This window comes from Bacillus rossius, chromosome 1, assembly GCF_032445375.1.
Source record: "Bacillus rossius redtenbacheri isolate Brsri chromosome 1, Brsri_v3, whole genome shotgun sequence".
In the NCBI taxonomy this organism is placed as follows: domain Eukaryota; kingdom Metazoa; phylum Arthropoda; class Insecta; order Phasmatodea; family Bacillidae; genus Bacillus; species Bacillus rossius.
Window position 1 is genome coordinate 228,242,570 of NC_086330.1, and position 19,052 is coordinate 228,261,621.

The 19,052-nt window shown below is 40.4% G+C and overlaps 1 protein-coding gene across 3 annotated transcripts in view; it reads left to right on the plus strand.

Annotated features, from left to right (window-relative positions):
- The first annotated feature begins 1,496 nt into the window (after nt 1–1,496).
- The window catches only part of LOC134527340 (myc proto-oncogene protein-like), a 45,053-nt gene continuing 27,497 nt past the window's right edge, over nt 1,497–19,052 (plus strand). Inside the window, exons 1-3 of one of the 3 annotated variants that reach the window (XM_063359932.1) lie at nt 1,497–1,634; nt 5,006–5,569; nt 18,479–18,529. In XM_063359932.1, the coding sequence (XP_063216002.1) occupies nt 5,008–5,569; nt 18,479–18,529 (613 nt within the window). In that variant the 5' untranslated portion in view covers nt 1,497–1,634; nt 5,006–5,007. The other 2 variants (XM_063359931.1, XM_063359930.1) reach the window with 2 other exon arrangements.

Below are 19,052 nucleotides of genomic sequence, written 5' to 3' on the forward strand. Positions count from 1 at the left end.
ACAGCTGGATTGATCGTGTGGGGGCCTTTCGCCTCTTCGCGCCAGGCACGGAAATGGCGCGCAGTCTTCGCTTTGGTAACGCGAAGGGGACTGTGGGACTTGCAGCGGTGACTCTTATCATTTTATGGTGAAAGTCCTTATACCACTTAAAATAATTTGCGTAGAATTTTTCATACCTAAAAATGTCAGTGAAAACACTCGTTTTAGCTTTTTTTTAATTCTCCAAAAAATACACGTTGTAGACGAAACCATTGAACGAAACTTGTGTAAGCACATGCAATGGCACTTAAATGCTATTTGTAATCAGACAATAAATTTTGAGCGATTTGTAAATGGCGCTCTAACACCTGGAGTTATTCCCGCCGTTCGGCGACCAGCCATCTTAACTCGGAAAGTGTCATCATTGTTTTCTGCAACCCTCCGCCGGCTTTGCTCACACCATAGTCCAGCGTGTGAATAAAACATAACATCAGAAGTGGCACATACTTACAACAATGACCTTTTTGAATTTCTACAAGAAAATAAATTGTTAAAATTTGATTTTTTTTTTGTAAGTAGGGAATGACTACATAGTCCACTTCGTATTACATATTGTAAATCTAAATGGTGGGAGTTTCGGGCGCATTTCATATCCTCGAACTGTTACTAAAAAAAATTACAACGAAAAAAATAAATATTGTTTTTGATTAGCTAAAAGAAAAATGGGAGGGAAATGATTTTAAAATAAGTTAAATAAAACCAAACTAATGGTCTGGTTTTTATGGTAATATGTAGACAAATGAAATAACTATAATGGCTTAACGTGTGGTCGACATCGCGGTCATTCAAGACGATTATGGCGAGGGGTGAGGAGATGAGATGAGAATAGAGCGATGACAGAATGAAGGGGTGGGAGAAACGGGAGTACGACGAGAAAACCAATCGAATTACGAAAACGTCAGCCACGTCTTCCAATTGAGAGAAAATCGGCTCTATGTATCCGAAACAAAAATTAGTTAATAGAAACATTCGCCCTCTCACGAATATATTTGCAGAATGATCATAAATGTTTTTTTATAATTTTTTTTATTCTTTAATAAATATTTGGAAGGCGCGGGTGATACACGATATTCGCGGAAACCTGCAGTTCCTCAAATCCTTTTAAAGGATTTCTCGGGAAGCCTTATAACGAGAAATGCAAGACTCGAGCATGCGGCTGTGGCGACTGCAAGCCAGTTATCGAGCAGGCGGTGAGTCAGAGGACACCACGGTTAGCTTGAACATGCCCCACGAGCGAGGGAGTATCAGTTTTTGTTCCTACTCTGCGGACAATCTGAAACTCACTGACTCACGTCTTCCCGGAAAGCGCGGCCTTGGCTTGGCCACCCCTCCGTCGCCGAGGCGTGGGGCGCGCTGCGCCACGCTCGCTCCGGGGCCCCCGACCGCGGCGTGGAGCGCTCCGCGTCGGAAAGTAGTCCCACCCGGCGAGCCGGCCGGCCGGCGTTCTCGCGCAGGAAAAACACTACGCGTCGTCGCACGAGGCCGCAAATACCCGCGCTCCATTCGACGAGCGTGGCGTACCACGCGGGCGCTGTCTCGTGGCCGGCGCGGACGTGGCTGACCCACATCGCCGGCGCGGAGGGATACGCCGGCTGGTGAGTTGGCGCGAACCGGCTCGCCGGCTGCGACCGGTTCAGTCGCTTCGTGCGCGCCCCGCAGGCTTGACGTGTCCGCGTTTGCTCGTGTGCCTATTCCCTCGTCCTCAGGGAAATGCATTGCCGTGGTGTAACCAGTGTACGCGTGTGGTCGTACGTGTTTTCCTGTCGCAGTGTGGGCAGAGTGACGACTCGTCGGAAAAGCACTGCTTGTTTTAGCGAAGTGAAGTGAAAGTCCCCGCTAGGTGGTGTTTTTTTATAACGTTGAGTGCCACGTTTGCTGCGGCAGGTGTGGAAGCCGGTCGCCGGGAGAGTGATCGAGCTGCACACGGTTGCTGGAGATACTGAGGCCCGCAGTGGCAGTTGACTGCGACAACTAACAGGTGTGTGGTCTAGGCGTGGTTCACGCCGTGCGTGGCGAGAGCCGGCGCTGCTTCGCGCCATATGGCTCGGGCGTGCGACGTGCTACGTGGCTGTCCTTGGCGAGCCGCTACTCTTAGCCTCTTGCTTCTGGCAGATATACGATGTCTGCTTGTATGTCACACGAAATGTAGCCGGCCTCTGCGCCTTTTCCTCCGCCCTTGGCAACGTGGCGTTCAATATATCCAGCCCCCGCCCTGCCCCGATGCGGCAGTCCTACGCAGCTTTCGTTCACTGTTCTCCACTTACACCCTTCTCCCCCGTAATCTTAGTACGTGTTTTTGTAGTTTTTAAACGTTCTTATTAGACCTAACACCCATGAGAGTTAAATATTGATAAATATACATTGCTAAAGTCTGATGTTTTCTCATACTGTAGAATGAGTGTACTTATTTTTCTTTTGTGTACAGTAATTTAATTAAGTAATCTTTTATACATGATTTATATAATATAAAAAATATCTGCTTTGAAATACATATTTTTAAACATTTCTTAAAGATATTTATACCTAAGTTTTTTTAATATTTTTTCGTCCAACGAAAAAAAAAATTCATCGATTCACCATTATAGATTTTATAACTTTCATTGTTGATTTCAAGAATTGTGCGATTGTATCAATATTATTGCTGATCCATTGTGAAAGAAAATATTTGCACCAATTGATTATATACATATTCCTAGTCAGGGGAATGACTGTGTGCTTCGCTGTACACGGTGTTTAGAAGTTAAAGAACCTAGCGTTTTTTAACCGTATGGTTGCTGTGACTAAACAGTGTTATGTTGCGGTTGAATAATAACACGGCGCGTCGGTCTGGTGGCCTTATCTATTGTTAACTTGGTGATTTATGTATTATGTTGTATTGGATATGCGGCTGTAGAGTCGAGGTTAATAATTTTTGTCGCAAAAATATTCACCTGTTTCTTAATGTGTTGGCATCTTACGGTGGGAATAAGATTATTTTATTTTTTTAAGAATTTCGGGATGAGTTTTTTTTGTGTACGCAATTGTGCGTTACTTATATTGGAACACTGCTCAATGAAATCATTCAACCCCCAAATTAACACATTTTATTATTTGGTTGAATATGTAGGTAGGTACCTATTATTCTAACTTGCGTAAATCATAATTTTTTCCCCTTGTTAAAAGCTGCCTGCGATTACATTTGTAATAGGTTTTTTTACAGCCGCAGAAAAATACATGTAGACATATTTATTTGTCCCTTATTTGGAAAAAAAATATAGTAATCACAGTTTATATCAACAACATAGGTATACGTATGTCAAGTGCATGTATTTTAAAGTTAGATTTAAAAGAAATACTACCTATTTTGGCCATTACCTTGGTGCGACTTTAGGAAAAATTTTTATATAGTTTTCGTTTCATGGTTTATAGGCCTAGATTCCAAAACCGTCAACTCAAAAGTTTATTTATGTGTGTATGTATTTATATATATAAATATATATATATAATATTTGTGTACAGGATAACTGTCGCAATTTTTCACATATCATTTCCAAACGGATACATCAAATCCAGTATTAGAAAATCTCGGTCGAGTTTGTTAATGGGCAATATCCGACCAAAGGAGTAAAAATGGGAAAGGTTTTTTTTAAAACCAACAAAACCACTCATTTATTGTAAAATCTTGAATTATCTACAAATTTTGTCGGAAATATTTTTTATACGACCTACCATTACTGTAAGGGGTAGAATAAACAGGGTTGAAAGACAAGAATTTCATAACTCCTTTAGTAAGCAATCAAATCCGTTCAAATTGTTTGTAAATCTTATCATTTTTATCTAGAACTTCTGTCTCAATTTTTGATAATACAAACCATTACTGCAATGGGTGGAAAAGAGGGTAGAAAAAGTTTTTTTTTTTTTTTTAAATAATTTTACTTTCATTTCCATTACAATTGATTGTAAAACGCATAAACTTAATCTAAAACCTTTGGCTGGATCAATTTTGTATGAAACGAATTATTACTGTTTGAAATTTAAAAAAAAAACTGTTTTTGTATAAAAGTCGTCGGAATTAATTAATAACTATCTTTATACTAACTTAAACCTTTGTCCAAAAAAAATTGATGCATCCACGTATTAGTGCATAGGATGAAAAATAGTGTTTTCAGTTCAAAGATAGTTGCATGACTACCTTACAAGGCATATTATGAAATTCGTTAAGACATTAAATGCTGGATGTATTAAGCTAAAATACGTTAAATATATTTTCACTGCATAGAATATGAGAAATTGTTAAATCGATCTTTTTTGAATATTGATTAACATAATAGGGTTTATTAAGTACATTAAGTTCTTTAAAATGTTCCAGGAGTTCATAGAAGTTTGCAAAAAATACATATATAGGCCTATAACTTCGAATTCTACCTACGCACGTAGGTTGTGCCGAAAGGGGCTTTATTTTAGTTACACTATTTATAAATTTATATATTTTTATCTTACGCAATATTGATACATAAATCATTGGCTCTAAAAATTTACAATTGCTTAGTAAGTTTAAAGTGTTGCTATGCACAAGTATTGGGCCCGTGCTGTTTTTTTTGTTTACCACCCCTGAATGACAAAGAACTAGTAATGATTTAATTAATCATTACAGGTGGTATATGGCCTCTGCTATTCAATTCCATTAAGTGTTTTTTTATGAATTTTTACATCAATTAGAATGCTACAGGTCCAAGATAAAATATATATATTCATGTTTTGTTAATTAGTATTGTGATGGTGTCCGGTTTTTCTTGCTACAGTATTTCATAATAAATTTTAAGCAACTGATGTGTCTTCCTATTTTCAAAGTTATTTTAAAGAGTTGTATTACAGGAGAATGGTGGTCTAGCGAATCAGTGTAAACACGTGAAAGAGCGCTGAGCACGCATGATGCGGGGCGGCTGTGTGTGGCGCAGACATGATCAAGCGGCTGTGTGTGGCGCAGACATGATCAAGTGGCTGCTGTCCGACCTGGAGGGCGCGTGCGGCGCCGTCGACGACTGCAAGGTGTGGGACCACCTGGACCTGGGCGTGAAGACCGAGGCGCCCGGCTCGCCGCCGCCCGTGTGGGAGGAGGCGCCGCCGCCCGCCGCCCCCGTGTGGCGCAACTGCATGTGGGGCGGGCGCTGCGGCTCGCACGACCACTGCGCCGCCGCCCCCAGGGCGCCTCCCTCGCCGCCCCCGCCCGCCGCCCCCAGGGCCGGCCAGAGCCTGCTCAAGTCGAGCGTGTTGCTGCGCGCGCAGCAGCCGTCGCCGCCGCCGTCCCCGCCGCCGCCGGGGGCGGGCGACTGCGAGCAGGAGATGGTGTGGGTGAGCATGCGCGACGTGGTGTGCGACGTGCGGTGGACGGCGTTCCCCGCCCCCGCGCCGCCTCCGCCGCCTCCGCCGCCGCCGCCCGTGACCTCGGTGCTGCAGGTGCACGAGGACCACAGCTACCACCTGACGCTCGCGCGCCACGACTGCCCCATCAGCCTGGAGCACCTGGGCGTGCAGACGCCGTCCGACTCGGGTGAGTGTCCGTGCGGCCTTCAGTTCGCATTCCTGTGAGGCAGCATACTAGTTCATGCAAGTATAGAGCACAAGATCGTAAATGTACTTTTAAAGTAATATTATTAGCGTATGGGTTAAAATTTTTTCAACCATGTACCTCAGGCGTTTTCTAAAAAATAAAATTTTTCTGCAGCTCATAGATGCGGGACTGTTTACTCTGGTTGATAACGTACTTGCAATTCCTGTTGACAAGAGTTCCTACCCACTCATGCATCGTGTGTGTTCGCGTGAAGTAAGCCATCGTATAGGTGTGCGATAATCTATTACTTGTGACAGATTATATTATGCCTAAAGAGCAAATGTGAAGTACAAATAATTTCGTGCGAGGTGATCGAATCCGTGAAAGGGTTTCTTACGAGGCTCATTGCTTAGATTTAATGGTCCAGCTGTATGCGTCTCCTGTTAGTCAGGATCGCTGTGGAGCGTTCGTAAGGAATGTTGCCGTTTCCCCCTTAGCAACAGCGTCTTGTCGCACACGGAAATACCAGACGAGTTGGTATGCGGCCTCGTCTGCGGCTGTTCACATTTCCCCTTCGGTCATTGCTTGGAGGGGAAGACGTCACGCCCTTGGCTCATTGCGCAACCTCTTTGGCGGGCCCTGGCTCCGACGGAGGGGAGGGCGAAAAAGCGCGGGAAATCGCTCCGCTAATGCTCACTCCGGGGCCCGTCGTTCCTTCTCCTTTCTCCGACGTGTTCGTGGGCCGTGGCAAACATGGCCGCCACGCCGGCCGGCGCCGTTTAAACCTTAAAGGGGACCTCGTCGGGCGTTTAAAGTCTTGTTTTTGTGAATCTTATACGAACCGTAGTTCGTTGTATTATCTTGCAAGCGTAATTATATTTTAAATATTGGCAGGCCTTGGTATTATTTTCTGCTACATTTAACGTGATTTTAAGTTGCTTTACTTATTCTAATCCTGTTACCGGGCGCCACACTTAAAAGCCACGGTATTAGCCTGCTAAACACAAACTAAAGTCGATATAGTGTTGACCGATTCGAACGTTGAACATTCCTCATTTAGTTATTTTAGTGAAGTGATAAAATTGTGTACTGAATAGGTACATTTTCAGAAAATTGAATTTTATGTGACAAAAGTTTTTTAATGATTTTATTCACTGGTGTGTTATTCTTTGGAATGACTCTATTAATTGTTCGTGGTTAAATAAGCATTATAATAGCCCAGTTAACTGTTTGTCAGTGTATATACTTTAAAATCATCTGGTTTGCCGATGCATGCATGGGTGTTATCGATTGTGAGTGGGCTTAATGTCGTCACGTGAGGACATTTGTGAATTCAGAACTAATCGGGCACTTCGTATTGGCAAGATAGTCGCGTGACGTGTTCTTTATTTGTAACAAAACTCAGTTAAGTCAACATGTTGGTTTTAAGCTTGCAATGAAAACCTTTTTTGTGTTATGTCTGCTATATTGCTTCTAATATGTAGTTAACAGTGATACTTGGGCATTAATATTTTTACTATTAGAGTTGTGAAAACATTTGGCGATTAAATGTTTTTAGTTGAGTTGGTTTGAGACTCGGGATTGTTTCTTGACCATCTTTAAACCCGTATACGTACCTCAATGTAATTATGAGATTGTGAAAGTTAAGTGAATACGAATTGAAATTTAATACGCAATAAATTAACAAAAAGACTAATTGAGCCAATTGAATACTGCGCCGTAAAGGAGACGGTTACATTGGTCGAATGGTTCTCACACAGTTAAATATTCTGTTCTCGACGGAAGAAAACTTTCTCTCTCTCTGTGTGAGATTGTGTTTTGGTGTGTATGTAACGCAGTTGAAGACTGTTCCGACGTGGGAAATCTTAGCGTGGTTCCGTGGTTATAAAATTCCGGTACATTGCTGTGATGCAAATATGTTAAATGTTACTATATTTTTTATGCGAAATACATTCGTCGTATGTTTTCTATTGATTGTGTTATATGTAAATGGTAAATAAAATCTATTTTTTGTTGTAATTTTAGTCATATAAATAGAAACATCAAAATGTCGCATACCCTTCCTGTGTTTATCGTTTAAAACTTTTTTTCTTCATGCGGGCACTTTTGATTCCTTGCCATACTTGTGTTTTACCTTTCACTTGTGGTGGTTGCCTGTAGCTGGGGTGATATTATTTTGACCATGTGCGTGCGTAAGTTCTTTTGAATTCTCATTTTCTTCACATTCTACTTCAAAATATTCCTTAAAAAGTTCTCTGCTATTTAAGTCTGCGGATTGTGGTTGTTTGTAGTTGCTTGGAAATATTACAAAACTCCCTTGTTAGGCAAATGTATGTTTATTGTCTATGTCCTCCTGCAAGATGTACACAGCTGGCAATCCCGTGTTGCAGGCACTAGGTTCGATAGCCAAGGTAAATCTGGTTCGGTGTCTGCCAGGCCTGCTCCACGATGACGCGGAACGTAAGAACGGAAACGGTTACGTTTCGCTATCCGTCTGCTTCCACAATGCACAGAAATTTAACAAATTGCAGGCATTGAGATTCAATCGACGAGTACGAAAGTTATTTTGAATGAACAAATTTGGATATATGAGAACATAAATGTTACAGGATATACATTTGCGATTAAAAAAAAAACACAGTTATGATAGAACTCATAGATATTATTGCACCTGAAAACTATTTTTAACGTATTTAAAACGTAAACAAATATGGCTACCACCACGGCTTTTTTTTGGTCTTAAACGGGATTGCTGGGCATTGTCTCCACTTCCGTTTCATTGTTGAACAGTGCTCAATAGGCCGGTATTCCAAGACACATAAATAAGGGTTTAGATGTTGAATATGTTACACCCTTACCCTAGCCGTATTCCTAGTGCACGATAGGACACGGCCAGTCCGTTATTTTAAGGGAGCATTTATTTATTGTCTTTATTGGTGGCGAAGTTAAGGCGATACGCATTTTCTTACTGAACCACATTAAACATTTCTCTAGATTAGCATTGCATGTTACAAAATAAAATAATAAAGCTTAGAAAATAGTACTTTATAAAAAATAAACTTGAATGTGAACTAAAGATAAAATATAAACATAAAACTGATTTGTATTCAACTCTAGATTGGCATAGACACCTGCTGAAATCTAAGTAAAGGTTAAAAGTCATCTGTTGTCAATATGATGTATAACGTTCTCCCACATTGGAACAGTAGGTAAGTCGCGAAGTGCGTATGCGCAGAGCTCACGTTTACGTTGATTTCTCCCAGTCGGCGGACCTGCGTGTGGCACCGTTAACGCTCGTATGGTCAATTTTTTGATCATCGGGGGGCGTACCAATCATGTTGGTTTGTCACATGAAACGTTATGATAGCGAAACTATCCTGGAATACCTTTTGTATACTTTAATGTTTATAACTAATAATCGCAACTTCAAAAAGTACTTGAAAAAATTGGAAAGGCGGTTCTATTTTAGAGCGATGGTGATGCTATCTATAATATCCCCCCCCCCCCCCCGTAACAATTGTATCATTTGTTGCCAAAATTCTCCTACAATGCGTTAAAACCAGTTTCTAACCTTGCGCAGGGCATCGTTTTATTAAAACGGTGGGCATCTGTTTCCTTAGCGTGATTAGTTTTGGACACGCTCTTTAATACTGCCCGCGGGTTGTATCCCAACAAGGCAGCTATGTTACCCGTACGTCTTGGCATAACCGCTCTAATTCGCGAGGACCAGTGCGATGTCGGCTAGGTTGGCAACCCCGGGGAGGGCGAGCCCAGGTCTGGGCGTTGAGACGCGTGAAGACCCACAATCACGTCGCCCACTTCTGCCTTCGCTCACACGCCATAGGACCGTCGCTTGCCTAGAACTGTCGTCACAGCACGCAGTGTTGTCAGTGCCATTGCTTGATACACCCTTGCCAAGTTATCGCGATAGCTCTCTTGCAGTGTGCGTTTCTCTATGCCTTTTCGTAACGATTATTTACCAAGTATATCTAATAGCGTAATAGCAGTAACAGGTCGCGCAAATGTTCTTAATTAGATCACTTGCGTGACCTCTTACATGTCTAAAATATGGTTTATAAAATATCTTGTGAGAAAATTGAAAACTTCAAAAACAAATGCAAGACCACTGACTAAATAAATTTGCAGGGTAATCTCTAAATTATGTGAGTGCAGGTGTAATGCCGCCGCTGCCAGCCCCTTAAGAGTGTAGACTTAGGTGCTGCTTTGTAAACGCTGAATTGAAGCTGTGCATAAGTTTTGTGTTTGTGGTTTTAAATCCATAAAACTTTACATGTATGATTCGTATCATGATAGGATTATTTTTCACCGTAATTCATCGACCCCGCAGTTTCTGCTTCACCTATCGCGCCGCCAGCACGTAATACTATTAATGAAATAAAAGCTATTGATTACGAGGATTTTTTATATCCATTTATGAGTTAACATAATGTAAGCTAAATGACAAGCGTGGCCTGTTTGATGCTTATCAGCACAGGAGTCTGGCTGTTTGCCCGATAAGCCGCTAGTGGCGCTATGATATAACATTGCCAGGTGTTAACTCTTTAATCTGAGTTCCTACTTGTACTGAGCCAGGTGTTCAATGCAGTAATGTAGCTTGCGCCTTTTCCCGTCTGTCTACATTACCGATTAAAATATACATTCCTTCAGCAATGGCGTTGATCCTGGGAGAGGGGGGGGGGACAAGCCCTCACTAAGGGGCCGCTGGCGCTTGCTAAAGTGTGACTGAAACGGGGTTTATGGAAAACTTTCTGTACATTCTAAAGTATTCTGCATATTGCGTGCATGTAGGCCAAAATATGAACAGTGTACAACATGAAGCACCGTGTCCAGAGATGACGGGCGGTTAGCCACGCGTGCAAACATTGCCCCCCCCTACCCAAACCGCGATATTTCCTTTGTATGTCCCGTTCCAGGTTACGTTCCACACTGTTAAACTTGCAGACTTTTTAATGGCTGAACGTTCACAAAATAAAAAAAAAAAAAAAATGATATATCGTATACTTGTTGCATAATTAGCTGACAAAAGTTGCATTTCTAACATTTTTGTGCAGCATGAATAATGAGATGAAAGAATACAAAACTTGAACTTTTTAGGTTTAAAGTAATTTCTCTGCTACTATGTTATATGGTTTAATTTATTTCAGAAAATATTATTTAATTTTACCTGCTGTTAAAAATCATGAGAATTTGTATGATTTTAGAAGGCTATCTAAAATGAAATGAAATTTTCTGATAGAGTTTTAAAACCATATCACTTAAAAATAACGTTGCCAGCTTAATTAAACGAAAAATATGCACTATATATATATGTATATGTATATATATATATGTATATATATGTATATATGTATTTTTTAATTTCAATCTCTCAGTCTAAAAGTTTTAAGTATTAAACGTAAACCGGGAACGAAACATACAATACACCTAAAGAATGAATTCAATTGTCCACCAGGCTTTTAGATGTACTGCGCCTACCATACAGGTAGTTGGAAATGGTTCAGTGAATCTTACACATTGAACAATACAAAGTCCGCTGCTGCGGGGTCGACTTCCCCCCCCCCCTTCCCCCTGCGAGGCGACTTGGCCCACGTGTTCTCCTGTCCATGTCTGTCGACATGACGGCGTGAACATGCTAGCGCTCGGAGCATTCGACGCTGGCGCCAGCAGTTTGTTTTGTGGAAGGTCAATGAAATAACTCTGTATTGTTATTTGTATTTATATTAATACTAACCCGAAGCGTGTATCTTTGATCATGTAAATGATATCGGCTTGTAAAAACGGATGACTAGTTTTGGAACATCATTTTTCCTAGGCTATTTTTATAACCGATTCACTAGCGAGAATTTACCCACGTGAGAGGCTTTACCGCTAGTTCAGAGAGTCTACAGTACACAGCGCGAGTTTACACTCGCCCTTGTACATTTAAGTTTTTTTTTCTATTGTTTAGTAATGGGAATCCATTTTACGGTTTTTTTATACCTTCATCTTCAAAATCCTTCAAACCACTTAAATCGACTATCAAACACAGTTAGGGCTAGCGAGAAGAGTTTCAAACTTCACTCGCTGGGTAAAGTAACCGTCGAGTTAGTTTACGTGTCTGCGTGGTTAAAATTGAGTTCATGAACGATTGTAATATGTAGGTCCTTTACACAAGCTTATCTTGTAATACTTAAACGGTATCATGTTTACTTAACATCGGATTTAAATTGACTTAACACTAAACATACTTTTTACGTGTGAGTAGTTAGGCTAATAGTTAATATTGACGCCCCCCAATAGTTCCGAATAGTCAGAACTACGTTATGTATGTTTAAATTATTTAAGTTTTAGTTACGGGAAGTATATGCATTACTGCTGCGAAACTATATCTTGCTGTGTGTTGTTTTTTCGTTTGACCAAATTTGAACAGTGTCACCTAGTAATTTTTAGGGAATCAATATTATTATTTTTATAATTAAGTAAATAACTACAAGCACCATATATTTTTATAATTTCCAGGGTGGCCACTCACCGGGAAAACCGGGATTTATCAGGGAAATCACGTTGATCGGGAATTATCAGGGAAATGTCAGGGAATTTTTTTAATAACCGGGAATTTTTTGTGTCATGTATATTTCCCTGCCAACCATTACGGATTTTCCGTAATTATTACGGATTTAACACAATATTACGGAATTACGGAACATCGCTGGTTTATTACGGAAACGAGGCTTTGTGCTGCTGGGTAACGGAAAAAAAAATTCCGTTTCTGGTGTGCGTGTTTCGTGAACGCAGTTCGAATACATCACGTGGTTGCGCAGATAACGGAACTGATAAATGTGCGCATGTACTGTCGAAATAAGTAGATTAATTGTTGTGTTTTGTAATAGAAATGGTACGGTATTACGTCCGTTGTACGATACAACTAGTACATATTCTCGGACTTTTCGTCTGTTAGCTACTTACATCACGATAATTTTTGTACGGTACTTTGGCTAACCTGTCTTGTGTTATTTACTTTCTTGAAAGCTATTTTTTCCATCAAAGTATTTTTGTCGTGTGTACAGACGTGAAACCTTTTTATGTTGTTCGATAGTGTTGTGTTCTTCAGTGCCGGTTGTAGAAATGAAGCGTGTGACAGAACAATGTGTATCTGGGTCAAAAAAAAACGTTATTCTTCAGAACTTTCGACCAAACTATATAAAAGAATGGCCATGCTTGTCATCTTCAAATGTTTTGGAACGCCACGCTTTTTGTAATGTATGCACGTGGGACTTTTCGATTGCGCATGGTGGAAGGGATGACTGAGGACGGCATATTGAATCAAAGAAACATGCAGAACATTTTAAAGCCGTGACGAGCAATAAATCTATATCGTCGTTTTTCGCTACATCTGAAGAAACGAAAGTAACAAACGCAGAGTTATTGTTTACAAGTTTTTTGGTAGAACACAATTTACCGATAGCAGTAGCCGATCATTCGGATAATTTGTATAGAGCTATGTTTCCGGACTCAAAAATTGCACAGAAATACAGCTGTGCGAGAGCAAAAACATCTGCTTTAGTGGAGTATATGGCTGGTGAAACTAAATTGAAACTGTTGAATCTTTAGTAAGTGGACCATTTGCTTTAGCTACAGATGGGAGTACTGATTGTAATGCAGTGAAGATTTATCAATTAGTTGTTTCACAACTAGAAATATTACACTTCAAAAATGAATTAAAGAACAATTATCAAAAGTTGTGTGAAAAAATGTTTGAGCACTCGCCACTGAAATACCCCATTACATAAAACAAAACACAGACTGCATGTCATTGAACGGGACGCTATAATGTAAAGTGACATATTTAAAATGTATTTGTTATTTAACGAACTTCCGTATGTATATAATGAAGAAAATACAGCAGGGTGCTAAAATATGAGTAATCTCTTTCTATAATATATTTTTCATCAAAAGTATGTTTTTTTTGTAATTGTAAATATCAGGGAAATATTGAATTTTTAATCAGGGAAATCAGGGAAAAATCAGGGAATATTTTTGGTGACTGTGAGTGGCCACCATGAATTTCGTAATGACGAGCTCCCAGAGTAATGTGCTTAAATCATACTAACATTTTAATGTTTAATTCAGCCTTAAATCAAATATAATTGGAACATATTTGGCAAGTAGCTTATATTGGCTTGACTATGTTGTGTTATATACATTGTTTAATTGAAAATTTTGCTATGTCGCCAAGTTTACAATTTTTCTTGCGTTTTGAAATCTTAGCAAATGTACATTAATTTACCGCGGTACCCGCATGCGAGCTGGGCAGCTGCACGCGTGGAGGCTCGTGCTGTAAGATTGGCACCCCTGGCGCGCGGACGTCTGTTCACGTGACCCGCACGAGGGCTGTCCCCCCCCTCCCCCCACCACCCAATCCTCAGTGTGCAAGCTTCGGTACGATGTCCATCCAAGTGTCCTCTGTGCCAAAGAGCTCTCAGTACGCATTCAAAGAAGAAAATAAGCATGTCCGAGATGGGTCTCGACCCGTGACCCCAGAGTCAGAAGTCGTAAACATTTACAGCTGCATCACCAAAGGAAAAAATATATATATATTGTTTTGATCGAAGAATGTTTGTCATAGTGAGACGATCTGTGGAAGGTTGTCTCGCCATTAAACCAAGTGTAACCTGCAAGAAGAAAAAATAAACGAGGGAGTCTTTCACTACTCTACAGTGATTTTGTAATTACCTCTTATCTTTGAACATTTGGTTAAAGCCTAATTCTGCTGTCTATCTAATTAAGCATTTTATCGTATATTCCTTTAATGCTATGCTAATTATTTTTCTTTGTATGAGATAATAATATCAGAACATGTGGTTAACTTCACTAATAAAGACGGCGATAACCTCCGTAAAGAGCAAATTCACGTGTTCTCATGTTATACATGATTTATACTAAAAACATGAATTTAACGTAGAGTTCTTAAAAATAATGCATACCGTGAAAAATGTACGGAAATGCGTTTTTTACTACATTTCTCGACGCCAATAATAGGTAGTTTCCACACCCGCCGCTAGAATTAACTGCCGCAGCAGCTACGTCGACGGTCTAATCATTAGATTTACAGGGAGAAAGGTTACAATATGTAATGAAACTGCTCTGATAAAAACAAAAAAAACTTGAAAAAATACTAAACCCCGTCTTTGGACCTAATTTTAGACGAATTTTATTAAAATACTGCCCTAGTTGAAATTCATTAAACAGTTAATACTATAGCGTTTCCTTTTGTATTTTTGAACTTTGGTTCTCGCCTTCCCACATACGGCAGCACCTTGGTTACACATTTCCTTTCCATCACGAAATTACTCCTACCAAATGCAGTATATCGAGAGATAAGTATTTTACACATAAAAAATGTATTTCGGATATAATAAAGCAACGTTATGACGAAATTCTTAACAGTTTCTGCATCTCGCATCTGGAGCAGCCTCGGCCTAGACACCAACAGTCTACCAAGATATTAACAAAAAAAAAAAATCTAAAAAAATTGGCACTTTGAATTTACAGATAGGTAACCAAAGAAATAGTAAATGAATGTGTGTGTGTGAAGGTATCATAAAATTAGAATTATATTTTAATGTTTTTATATTTAAAACCACATTTAGCCTAATGTTTTAGGATATTATTGAATTAATTTCATGATATTTCATACATTCTTTTAAAATGATTTGTGTTAGTATATTTATGTTGGTAGATGATTCAAAAGTAATTGCTGTAATTTGTTAGTATTTTAGTTGGTTTTATTCTTGGATATAACTTATATATTGCCATGATTGAATTTAAGAGAAGGCGTACACCCGCGCCAAACTAAAGTCGAAATAAATAATTGAAGTGTATGAACATTCTTGAATGCATAGAAACAGGCATCAAACATGTATCAATATTTGATTAGCACACTTAAGTAATGGGACCGACGCTTGTACTCAGTGCAGTGATAGGGCTGCCAGCCAGACACTGCCTCGCGTAGACGTAGTCTTGAATGCTTTATGTAAACACAAGCCACTGTGAAACCTTGAGCAGTTTTTAAACCGCGCGTGTTAAACTTTGCGCCGTTTGACAGATTTCGTGTCGGTTCGTATCCTGCCCAGCCACGACCCTGCTTCTCCACCCCCTGGCGGCAGGTATGCCAACTGCACGTGCTGTTCGGCTGGTCGGGCCTGTGGGAAAAGCCTGCGTAGACGGCATTGTTCGGTTCCTGGGCAGGGAGGGGGTAGGGGGAAGGTGCTCTGGTATGCAAATACTCCTGTGGCGTCCTAGGTGTGTCCACCAACCCCTCGTCAAGCTACAGTTGGCTTATTCAGGCTTAAAAACACGTATTTTATAGGCTTATTTTGAACTTATTATTTAGATGCTGCGATCAAAGTAAATTATATAGATTGGATGCTGAGATATTTCACAATTTTCACTATTATTTGAATGGCTATGTGTAACAATTGTTTTTTTTTTTTAGTTTAGTTTTTTGCACCCTTTGAGATGATTATTTAATCATTTACAGTACGAAACTTTAACTGCTAAACTATATTTAAGATATTGTATATTTCCCGCATCTTAATGTTACTATATCACAAATTACAAATTTACCAATCCGCTTTTACGTACCAACAACACACTAGTTTAGTTATTAAAAACTATTGACATATATTTGAAGCGTTTCATTATTTAACGATTTAAAATTTTCAGACACTGATTTCCAAAATTTAAACGCGGTGATTTTGTAAACTGGCAACATTTGTGTGTTTCGTTACGCGCAAAAAACTAAATTTCAGACATAATTAACTGAATAATAAAGGGGATAAACGTCTCATGGAGATGGTGGCGAGTGTGGTGGTGGGAAACGGGAGCACTCCGAGAAAACCCGTCGGATCACCTTCACCGGTTGTGTGTGCCTGGTGGGAGACTAACGATGTGATGTTACATCATCAGTGGTGATGTTAGTTCGATGAATAGGTAGCCTACTAGGTTTCAGTTATGCGGATAAAAAACAATCGTCGCCATATCTACAACAATGTGCTGGAGTGACCACGCCAGGCGTGTGTCGTGAGCAGTTTACACGCACCGTAGTGCTGACGTAGGCGTGGAGCGCCGACCATCGAGAGTTTTGTTGTGGCGAGTTCAGTTTATGGTGCTGCTTTATCTGTCGTGCGAACTGGAAGAAAGACGATGCTGGGTTTAGAAAGTAGATACTTGAAAGGAATTCGCGAGCACTAAATTTGGTTGACATAGAACTAAGAAATATTTAACCTGGTTATTAAAAAAAATAGTGTTGTCTGAAGGCCAATTTGACTACTTTCTGGAACAAGTCACTACATAATTCCAAATTAGATAGAAATTGGCGATTAGCAGTAAGTGCAAAAACAAATTTTCAGATGACTACGTAATCGAGCCACGGGAGAAACTGCAAAATATATTGAATGGTAACATGACTGATGTATATTGTGTGAAACTTTGTCGTTTTAAAATATATATGTATACTTATATATTGTCCAATGTACTATTATGTATAATCTTATACAAGTGGTTTTTTTTTGCATACAAGAAACCAATGCGAAAATAGGTTGTTAGTGCACGAATGAGCGAATAAAGGAATTGATCTCGCACCTAAATACTGTTTGCAGACGTCCTCAATGCGGCGCCAACCGCTCATCAGCTATTTTCAACTCCTCACAACATGAACTCAAGTTTTTAAATTTTGAAATAACTTCTGTCAGTCCAAATCCAGGAATTTTGAGCATACCAGAAATTCTTTCAGCCGTTGCCATTCTCAAATCTCGGTCTCTGTATTCTTCAATGTTTCAGACCTGCCAACTCTCACGATTTTGGTGTGAGGCTCACGATTTTAAGGTCCGTCTCACGCCCTCACGCCAAAATAGTGTTTCCTCACGATTTTTCGGGGCCCCAAGATTTTGTTTGTAAAAGTTACAAAACAAGTTTTACGAAAGCTTACAGTAACGAGTTTCCATCAATACTCGAGTCACGTAAAGGAAGCAATTTTGCGTTTTGTAGCGTGTGCCGTGATGATTTTTCTATCTTGCATAGTGGAAGAGGAGGAGACATTGTGAAACATGTCGCTACAAAAATACACAACTAACACGTGAAGTGTATTGCTTCCAATAAAAAAAATTAATTTTGCTGTGAACAGTGATAATAGTGTTACACGAGCAGAATTTTATTTTACATCTTTTTTTAGTTGCGGCCCTGCATGATCACTACACGACAGCACTAAATTATGTTCAACTAAATTAAATCTACAACTTATAAATTGTTGAAATAAATTTGGAAGCAGAGACCATGTAACATGTGTACAGGTATATCACTTAAATTTAAAGATTCTCATTTGTTGTTTTTTATATTTAACCTGTATTTATGGGCCTGAAAATTTTTATCGAGGACCTCACGATTTTTTAAATTTGAATGTTGGCAGGTCTGATGTTTGTATCATACACAAATTGTTTACTTAACTTACATTTAAATAAACCCCGCAGTTTTCAATGTCTTGCAATTTTATTGTACACATTTTCGTCGTGCCACTTGTTGCCTTCTTGCACTGGAGGAGGCGAACTCACGACTGAAGATCAAACACACGCCAACACCCCGACACTTCGTTCACACGGGTGACAGTGCGCGGCTTCTGTGCCCGAGCAATGGCTAACGCGGGCGGAGGGGGATCCCACGCAGTCCTAATAAATCTATCATTCGCACCAACAAGGGAAATAATTTGAAAGCAAGCAGCGGGCAAAATGGTTGCAACCCTCTCCCCCTCCGCTCGTGTTCATGAGACATGAATGTGCGCGTGCCCCGCCCGCATGAGGGCGCATGAGGGCAGCCACCGCTGCCAGGGCGTGACCGCAGCCTCGTCTGTTGCAGGCACGGACGAAGACTTCTTCGAGGACGAGATCGTGGAGCTGCCCGACCTGGGTGAGTAGTCCAGTCCCGCCACTGCATGTTCCTGCGTCTGGCGGGGAACATGTGTGGGTTCGGGGAAATTTAACTAAACGACATGGTTGACTCATGAGGCTTGGGATAGTGCTATGGTGTGATGTGAGAAACGTTTTCTTTTTATTGTTTACGGGATTGTTACTGGTCCAATAGTTTTGCAACGACACTCAATAATGCGTAAGTACGCAGTGACATGGCCGTGTTAAGAAGTATCGCAAAAATACTGTAGAGATACTGTGTAAAAGTTAGGGAATAATTATTGTGGATTTTGCTGCACACCGTGGGTTAGAATGGATTGCGCCATCCGGCCCATTAGAGAGACGAGGTACTGAAGGCAAAGAGTGGGGGTAAAGTAACGTCCGCCCCGTTTCCCACCGGTGGTGATACCGGGTTTGAACCCACGGGAATCTCGCCCAGACAGCTCGGAGATCTGACACTCAACCAGCCCCATTCGAGGGTGAAACGACTTGTCATAGTGCGTCGTCACCATTAAACACATTTT